The 10,005-nt window shown below is 48.1% G+C and overlaps 1 protein-coding gene across 1 annotated transcript in view; it reads left to right on the forward strand.

The window, feature by feature from the left end:
- Positions 1-7,005: 7,005 nt before the first annotated feature.
- The window catches only part of Pgam1 (phosphoglycerate mutase 1), a gene marked incomplete at its 3' end in the record, with an annotated part of 6,268 nt that continues 3,268 nt past the window's right edge, over positions 7,006-10,005 (forward strand). Inside the window, exon 1 of the mRNA XM_026781334.1 lies at positions 7,006-7,291. Within this exon, the coding sequence (XP_026637135.1) occupies positions 7,153-7,291 (139 nt within the window). The remainder of the gene's footprint in view (positions 7,292-10,005) is intronic.

The raw sequence follows: 10,005 nt of genomic DNA on the forward strand, positions 1-10,005 counted from the left end.
AAAAAAAAAAAAAAAAGACTTGTTTTCATTAATCTGACCATGATTTGCGTGGGGGGGGTGGTATTTGTCCTCAAATCTGTGGGATTAACATACCCTCTTGCCTCTGGTTCACAAGTACTGGAATTAGAGGCCTCTGCCATCATATTTGACTTTCAGAGTTTTGGTATCTCCACAAGATACCGCCACATGACTTCAGTTCCATTTGAAGACATTTTTACCACTCAAAACACCTGTGCTTATTTATACCTACAACCCTCCCAGCCATAAGCAACCAGATTTGTCTACATTGGACAGACAATGTAACTTGATTTGGTTTTTTTTTCTTTTTTTTTTTTAAATATTTATTATGTATACAGTGTTCTGTCTGTCTGTATGCTTGCTGGCCAGAAAAGGGCACCAGATCTCATTACAGATGGTTGCGAGCCACCATGTGGTTGCTGGAACTGAACTCAGGACCTCTGGAAGAACAGTCAGTGCTCTTAACCACTGAGCCATCTCTCCAGCCCCCTTGATTTGGTATTTTTGAGACAAGGTCATTCTATGCAGTTTTGGATGGTCTGGAACTCACTATGTAGATTGGCCTGGCCTGGAACTCAAACATCACAGCCTTGCCTGCCTCCGCCTCCTTGAATGCTGGGATTAAAGGCATGCACTGCCGTGTCTAGCTAAAGCCGGGGCCTGAGCTCAGGGGAGTCCTCCAGAAGCTTTTCTGCTCACACTTCTTGTAGTACCAGCTCGGCTTTGGTCCTCTTGCCATGTTTCGTGGTCCGGAACGTGAGCTTCATCTCACAAGGAAGCACGGCTCCTTCTCTTAGGAGCTCAGAGACGTTGAGCACCAGCCCGGCTCATTCCCTTCCTCCCACTCTGCGGCAGACGTTTTCGCCCCAGCCAGAGCAAAGCTGAACATTTGGTGATGAATGTGAGAGATGGCTCTGCAGGCAAAGACATGTGGCGTCTTTACAGGAATCCTGGGGGCTGAAAGGCAGCCACTCCTTCTTGCACGAGTCTGATAACTTGCTTCGCCCCACTTCTAAATCAGGCCCTCACCGAATGTTCAGTACTTGATAAGACAGTACGCGGTGGGAAAATAAACAGAGGGAGCAGGCTGAGACGCTCCTCTGTACTGCAGGACCACAGCTGCTAACGGGGCCGAGGCTCCTATCTATGTCAGAGTTTTCCAGCCCACAGACTCATTGTTTGAAAGCTCTTAGGGTCCCAGGAAGTGGCCCTGAGCTGAAGGAATCAAACACGGCCCTAAAGAGGAGCTTTGGTCCATAGAGTTCAGAGTTTGGGATGAGGGCAAAGGGCACGAGCATGATCCTTCACCGTCTTTCCCCTTCTGGGGAACCATATTAGTCAGGTTTGCCTGAGATTGACTTGGCTAGAGGCGGGGTGGAAAGTGGTCTGGTTAGGTTGTCAATCCACAGCTGACACAGCAAACCATGGCAACAAGAGCTTACCTTACAGTGAGAAAGCAGAGAAAGCGTGAAGAAAGGGCCTTGGGACAGGCCACAGCACAGTGACTCACTTGATCCAGTTAAATTCCATCTTCCATAGCTCTTCTTCTCTCCTACAGTATACAGTAGATTCAATTTTTATTTTATTTTTACTTTCCCCCCTCTCTTTTTGGTTCTTTTCCTTTTCTTTTCTTCTATATTTATTTTTTTCTTTTCTATTAAAATTTTAAGCCCATCTGTGGATTAGCACATTGAGGGAGGCAGAGTACACTTGGGAGGACACTTTCTAGACACACAGAACAGGAACCAGTGTGGCCCCACCTGATGCTGCCTCCAGGGTGGAAGGGGGGCAGTGCTCTTCCAGATCTGTGCAAATGACCCCATGGATGTTTGGAGGAAGGGGCAGAAGGATTAAGGTCATATCATACCCAAGTTGTGACCAGTGGCCATCTATCTGCCTTGTGCTTCAAACTCAATATTTCTCAGCTTTAGAGGGCAGAAGAGTCAGCCGTGACATGTTTTTGTGTCTTGTGTTCATTATAGATAAGATTTTTTTTTAAAAAAGCACCAAAGAGAAAACACATGGATTTATTCTTGCTTTTCTCTAGACTTTAAGAAATCTTCCTGGGACTGGAGAGATGGCTCAGAGATTAAGAGCACAGGCTGTTCTTCCAAGAGGTCCTGAGTCAATTCCCAGCAACCACGTGGAGGCTCACAACCATCTGTAATGAAGTCTGGTGCCCTCTTCTGGCCTGCAGGCATACATGCAGACAGAACACTGTATACATATAAATAAATAAATTTGGGAACCAGTGATTAAGAGCACTTGCTGCTCTTGCCGAAGACCGAGGTTCAGTTCCCAGAACCCACATGGTATCTTATAACCTCTCTAACTCTAGTTCCAAGGTATATAATGCCCTCTTCTGGACTCAGAGAGTACCAGACATGCTTATGGTGTGTACATATACACACAGGCAAAACATTCATGCACGTGAAAAAATAAAAGTAAAGGCTGGTTGGTGGTGGCACACGCCTTATTCCCAGCACTTAGGAGGCAGAGGCGGGTGGATCTCTGTGAGTTCCAGGCCAGCCTGGTCTACAGAACGAGTTCCAGGCCAGCCAGGGCTACACAGAGAAACCCTGTCTTGAAAAACCAAACAAAGAAACAAACAAAACAACCAGAACAAAAAGAAGTTGAAGGAGGAGAAGCTGCAGCGGCAGCAGCATCTCTGACTTGCTGGGTTTAAGTTTCTCAGATCTGAGATGCTGTAATGTACGCTAATCCGTTACCATCTCTGCCTAGGGACTCTGCGTTCTGGCTGCACAACCTTTAAAAGCCTGGTCACCACAACAAGAAAGTCCCCTAGCCCTCTTTCTCCACCCTCTTCTCCAGATCTCTCTGGGAACCTGACTGACACCTGAAACAGCAAGACCTAAAAACAAATGTCTCTCCACAGGACACCTCTGACTTATTACTGATGAATCTGGCATCTTGATCATCTCCTGCTTTTTTTATTTTTTTAAGTAGTGTCTTAGTCATTGTTCTATTACTGTGAAGAGACACTATGACCATGGAAGCTCTTATTAAATAAAGCTTTCTTTTTTTTTTTTTTTTTTGTTTTGTTTTTTCGAGACAGGGTTTCTCTGTGGCTTTGGAGCCTGTCCTGGAACTAGCTCTGTAGACCAGGCTGGTCTCGAACTCACAGAGATCCGCCTGTCTCTGCCTCCCGAGTGCTGGGATTAAAGGCGTGCACCACCACCGCCCGGCTTCTTTTTTTTTTCTTCTTCTGTTTCTTCACAAGACAGAGTTTCTCTGTGTAGCCCTGGCTGTTCTGGAACTTGCTCTGTAGACCAGACTGGCCTTGAACTCAAAGATTCGCCTGCCTCTGTCTCTTTAGTGCTGGGATTAAAGGCATGCATCACCACTGCCTGGCTGGCATGGGCTTTTAAAACCTCAAAGACCATCCCCAGTGACACACTTCCTCCAACAAGGCCATACCTACTCCAACAAGGTCACAATCTCCTACTTCTAATCCTTCTCAAATAGTGTAGTCTGCTGTGGGAAATGCTCTTGTATACTGTATAGATTTGTCACTCATATTGGTTTAATAAAATGCAGATTGGCCAGTAGCCAGGCAGAAAGTACAGGTGGAGCAACCAGACTAAGAGAATTCAGGGAAGAGGAAAGGCAGAGACATAGTCACAAGCCAGACACACAGGAAGCAAGATGAGAATGCCTTATGAGAAAAGGTACCAAGACACATGGCTAAACATAGATAAGAATTATGGGTTAATTTAAGTTGTAAGAGCTAGTTAGTAATAAAACTGAGCAGTAGGCCAAACAGTTCATAATTAATATAAGCCTGTGTGTGTTTATTTGGAACTGAACAGCTGTGGGACCAGGGCAGACAGAAGTTTCCATCTACAGTAGTCCTGCATCCTAATGACTAAGTATTGAAATATATGAACCTATGGGGCCATTTTTATTCAAACCACTACATGTGGGTTTGGTAGGGCACTTTTAGTCCTAGCAGTCAGGAAGCAGAAGCAGATAGATCTCTGAGTTCAAGGCCAGGGTAGTCTATATAGCAAGTTCTGGGATAGCCAGTGCTATAGAGAGACCCTATTTACAAACAAAACAAACATAAAACCCAAAATGATAACAACAAACAAAAAGCAAAAAGCCTCTCTGACAATCCCAGATACAGGTGATGCAATGCTCTAATCAAAGCTTAAAGGTACCAGAATCACAGAAGGTGGCTCCCTCCAGAGGCCCAATAGGCAGGTTTCTGAGAGCTTTCCCAAGGTTGGTAGCTCAGAGGCCTTTGGCCTACTCCCCAAAGAATTCTAGCTGCCTGTACTGGATGAGTCCTTGTGTACTCCTATATCTGCACTCAGGAGGCTGAGGCAGGGGGATTGGGAGTTTGAATCCAGCACGTGTTATACAGCAAGACTATGTCTCCAAACAAATGAATAAATAAGAAACAGCAAAAGAAAACACCACAGAGAGAGAGAGAGAGAGAGAGAGAGAGAGAGAGAGAGAGAGAGAGAGAGAGAGAACAGTATTCTAGTTGTTTGCTTAGTTTTCACCCTGCTAGACAGGCATACCTTACTAGGCATCCTGCTGGGTGGCAGGCTTGCAGGGTGCTCCCAGGTGTCCTCATTATTTTCTTTTGTCTTCTTGGCCACACTACACTGTCAATAATATTCCCGAGTACAATGTTGTTAACCAATTACAATGTTACAATGTTGCTACTGTTTATTGCTGGAGAGACACTGAGTCTGTCACATTGCTCTCTCATGTATTTCTCCCCACAGTGCTCTAGGCAGGTGTATGTGTGAATTATCGTCCCAGTTTCCAGGTGGGGAAACTGAAGAAGAGGAGTGACACACTGCAAGACCCAGGGCAAGCCAAATCAGAGACATGATTTGAATTCAGGTTCCAAGGGAACCTTCTGCAGAATGGAAGACCCTAATTAGGTAAGAGCACAGAAACCTTGAATTTTATGAGGCAAGAGGAGAATTTTGTAGGAGTCAGTAAGGGGGCATAGATTAGGGACAAAGCAAGAGAACAAAAGGTCAAATGTGAAAAGCAACATTAAGAATGGAGACCTGGGGGCTGGAGAGATGGGTCAATGGTTAAGAGCACTGCCTGTTCTTCCAGAGGTCTCAGGGATCTCAGAACCCAGTGACAGCTCACAACTGTCTGCAACTGGTCTGACATCCTGATACAGACATACATGCAGACAAAACACCAATACCTAGGACCACAGTACTTCAGGGGAGAAAACAGGGTTCCCAGGAACCAAGACTGTGGAGGCCAAGACTGCAGGCCCAGACTGGGCCTTGCCAAGACCGCTCTCAGACAAGGCCGTAGAACTAACGCTGCTTTGTTCTTTCATCAGGCCCTCTCAGAGAATCTTGGACTGGTCTGGCTCCCAACAGACTGCAACGAGGACGAGAGGGAGAACTTACTTCCGCAGAGACTTGCGGTTAAGCTCCCTGTTGAGGCTGTGCCCACACAGCCCTTAGAGAGCAGTTCTTGCTGGGAAGCACTGGGTTCTATGAACTCCTGTGTAAAGATTTGCTCCAAAACTGAATTCCATCTTCTCCAGTGGCAGAGGAGAGGTGGTGGTGCTACTTAAGAGTGCAGGGGAGACCCCTAAACAGTTTGCGTTTGGGTTCTCGTTTCCCATCTACAGGTTTTTTTTGTTTTGTTTGTTTTTGGAAAGAGACAAGATAGAGTCTCTTGTAGCCAAAACTGTCCTTGGAAGAGTGGCACATACCTTCAATCTTAGCTCTTGGGAGGGAGCTTCAGGTATATCTCTGTATATTCTGGCTTCCCTGGTCTACAGCATTCCAGGACAGCCAGGACTACACAAAGATACCCTATCTTGGGGCTGGAGAGATGGGTCAGCAGTTAAGAGCACTGACTGCTCTTGCAGAGGACCTGAGTTCAATTCCCTGCATCCACGTGGTGGGTGGTTCACAACAATTCCCATTCTAGGGAATCTGGCACCCTCATACAAACATACCCGCAGGCAAAATACCAATACACATGAAACAAAAATAAATATTAAAAAAAAGAAAAGGGCTGACGAGATGGCTCAGTGGTTAAGAGCTCTGCCTGCTCTTCCAAAGGTCCTGAGTTCAATTCCCAGCAACCACATGGTGGCTCACAGCCATCTGTAATGAGATCTGGTGCCCCCTTCTGGTGTGCAGATGTACATGAAAGGAATGCTGTATACATAATAAATAATCTTTTTTCTTTTTTTGGTTTTTCAAGACAGGGTTTCTCTGTGGCTTTGGAGCCTGTCCTGGAACTAGCTCTGTAGACCAGACTGGTCTCGAACTCACAGAGATCCGCCTGCCTCTGCCTCCCGAGTGCTGGGATTAAAGGCGTGCGCCACCGTCGCCCAGCTTTCTTTCTTTTTTTTTTTTTTAAAAAAGAAAATAAACCCAATCTTTTCTAAGAAAGTGTTCGATGGCGTGCCCAACACTTGGGAGGTTGAGGTAGGCGGATCTCTGAGTTCTAGGCTAACCTGACCTGGTCTACAGAGCTTGTTCCAGGACAGCTAGGGCTACACAGAGAAACTCCGTGTCGAAAAACAAACAGTTCTATTGAAGAGAAATAGCAACAACCCATGTTTATGTTTATAGAGCACTTTCAGGAAGACAGGTACCACTTTTACAAATGAGTTTAAGAGGGGTTTGCAACGTGTCCGAAGTACAACTAAAAAGGTAAAGAGTCAATCAATAGTAGATCTGCGTAGGGAAGGGACTGTGATCTCGCCGGGGCAAAGAGCTGTTCTAGGGAAGAGCGATCACGCCTTGGCAGGAAGTACTACAGGGATGGGCTGACACCCTGGGCAGTCAGCGGGCCGCCGGGATCCACCTTCCCGGCTTACGTGCGCTCCGTGACCACAGGGACGCACGCGGGTACCGCTATACACGACGCATGCGCATTACCGCCCCGGCGCACTCCATACCCCCACTTGGCGGGCCGCAGAACTTGCTTTGGGCGCATGCGCATACCTGGCGGGCGGAGGTCGGAAGAGCGAGTGGAAAGATTTCGGGGAAGAAAGTGCGCGGGAGAGGGGCGGACGTGCGCAAGTGCGCAGGCGCGAGTGTGGGGCGGGCTGTGAGCGGAATCTCAGCGAGCCTCAGTCTCTGCTGCATCCCCTTGCCTATCGCCATGGCTGCCTACAAGCTGGTCCTCATCCGGCACGGCGAGAGCGCCTGGAACTTGGAGAACCGCTTCAGCGGCTGGTACGACGCCGACCTGAGCCCGGCGGGCCACGAGGAGGCGAAGCGCGGCGGACAGGCGTTGCGAGGTACGAGCCGGACGCGGTGTGGCGTGCGGGGGCCCGCGCCGGCCCATCCTAGCCCCCGCACCTCCTCGAGGCGTGCACCTCGGGCGGCCTCCCTAGCTGAGTTTGCATCTAAGGAGGTGAACGCAGGGTGGGAAGCCCGCTTGTCAAGGTCACCCCGTTGGAGTGTGAGGGGTTCCAAAAAGAGGGCGCAAATGCCGCTAGGCGATTATCTATCTTTCGAGTCTGAGCAGCCCCACCTGTAGCAGCCAGGACCCTTTAGGGTACCACGGGGGCCTGGGGTGGCTGGCGGAGGATGTCCTGTGACATCAGTTGCGGTACCCAAATTTACCTAAGGGGAGCCTGTGAATCAAGGCAAAGCAGCAGGCCACAGACTCGTCCTGGGAGTTAGGTGGGGATGCCCGATGGCCTCATAGACACCTGGAAACCCGCGTGCTTCTGAGAGCAGCGTACCACAAATACTGTGACCCAAGCGAATCCAGAGATGTGAGTGGGCGATTTCAGTTGACGTTCCCGACAGGCTACAAAGCAGGCAGATTTTATTTCCCTCCTTTTTATCTCTGCCCCCCTGTTAATAGTTCAGAAAAGTGGCTGGAAAGCCTCGGCCAAGGTCATAACTACTTAGCTCTAATCCGGTGTCCTTGCCCCATTTCTGGGTGGAGTAACAAGTAAGTGAGGAACTGGCGGGCTGGTAGCCAAGGACGGAGGCTGGGCAAAGAGTGGCAGCGTCCAGGAGATAAAGATTGCCTTTGCCTATCCAGGCTTGGCGCCCCGCACCACCTACTGTCCTCTGTGATTTTCGGAATGCTAATAAGGAAGCAAATCCTGTTGCCTGCTACCAGGAGAATCCCTGGAGCGAAGAGGAGCTGCCATTGGTGGTTGGGCAGATCCTGCCCTGCATCTTTCCAACTTGGACATAGCAGCAGCCCTTTTAGATGCTTAGCTGAAAGGATCTCGGTATTTGGGTTCTGGTTGTTTGTAAAAGAAGGATGGCTTTGGACACGCAAGGAAGTGAGACTGCTTTGAGATGGATGGCCTGCTGGACACGCACATTATGTAGGAGAGGCTAGGGAAGAGAAGTGCTGGGAAAGGAAGCCATTTTCCTTAGCTCTGTGGTACGAAGTACCGCATAGGTCTGTGGTAGTTGGCTGATGCCTAGCTCGGGACAGTTAACTGTCCGTTCCCTGGGTAAGATGAGTAGCCCTTGACCTTGTACTCACAGGAAAATAATAGACCCCGTCTCGGTCTTAAATGTTGGTAGCATTAACTTGTAGGAGATCGGATGAGACTGCACACGGTGCTACAGTCCGGTAATTTTTCCAGCACCGAGGGAGCTGAGAAGGGAGGATCTAGAGCATGGGTCAGTTTCGACCACAGCAAGGCCGGCGCAAAGCAAAAAGCTGATGGTGGTGGCGCACACTTTTAAGGAAGGCGGATCTTTGTGACTTTGAGGACAACCGAGGCTACACAGAGAAACCCTGTGGGGGGCGGGGAGAAGCCAATGTAAAATTTTAGTGTCTCCCAAAGGTATCCCACAGTGATTAAAGAATGAAGGGAAAACCAGAATGAAGACGACTGTGTGTAATACAGTAACAAAAAAGACTTAAGATGTATACAGTTTCCCCAGCGATGGATTGATACAGTCTTGAATTTGGTTCTGAAGGAAGCTAGTGAGACTTTCCTTGCAGCTGTAGCTGAGGAAGGAAGGGATCCTTGGGAAGAACAGTGACCACATTATGACCATTGTACCCCTGGCTATCCTTTGGTTTAAATGGTAGGCTAAAGGAGGTGTGTGTCTGCTGCCTATCCTGTGCCACCCTTGTCAGAGTCCTAGGGGGACCACTGCCTTGGGGCTATTTGTATCCAAAGTGAGGCCCTCCTCGCTCTAGGAAATAATTGTAGTGAAACAGCCCTTAGCTTCTCATGGGAGCTGAGGCTTGTTCTGTGGGTATCTCAGTGACTCAGCCTTTTGTTGGGGAGACCTTCCTCTTCTGGTTAAGGAGGTGGTGAGACATGTCATGGTAGTTTGCAGGGCCTTGTCCAGAGGCTAAGGGGTGAGGTCTGCCTTTCTCTTGGGGTACGGTGGTTTTCCTGGTGATTAATCTTCCCTTCCCCCCCAGTAGTTGGTCTCAGTGGCCTCATTGTCAGTTGACTGCCTAGCAGGAAAGTCTACCTCACGTTTGTTACTGTTGCTAATCTCAATGTGAAGCAATGCCCAGGAAAAGTTGGTGGTTGGTTTTGAAGAGAACCTTGTGTGCTAGAGAAAGCAGGAGTGTGTCTTGGCATAAGGAAATGGAAAGCTTCTTAATTAACAATTTTAAAGACAAGCCGAGGTAGCCTTGAATTCCAGATCACCCTGGCTCCATGTGCCACCGTGCCCGACTCCTATCTTTTAAAAAATTTTCCTAATCTGGTAAAAATGGGATGAGAGGATTGTAACCTTGTAGGATTCCAATACAGACGAAATCATAATTTGGTGTAGGACCAATGATGAGCCCTCTAGAAAGGTTAGCTAGGAATTAGGAAGAGTTCAATATTTATGCTTATTTCTATTTTTTTTCTTTCTTTTTTGTTTTTGAGACAGGGCTTCTGTTTGTTGTCCTGGCTGTCAGACATCCACCTCCCTCTGCCTCCTGAGTGCTTGGATTAAAGGCGTGTGCCACCAGCGACTGACCCCCTTAAATTTTTTTTTTTTTTTTTTGGTTTTTCGAGACAGG

Source organism: Microtus ochrogaster, chromosome 8 (assembly GCF_000317375.1).
Source record: "Microtus ochrogaster isolate Prairie Vole_2 chromosome 8, MicOch1.0, whole genome shotgun sequence".
Classification (NCBI taxonomy): Eukaryota; Metazoa; Chordata; class Mammalia; order Rodentia; family Cricetidae; genus Microtus; species Microtus ochrogaster.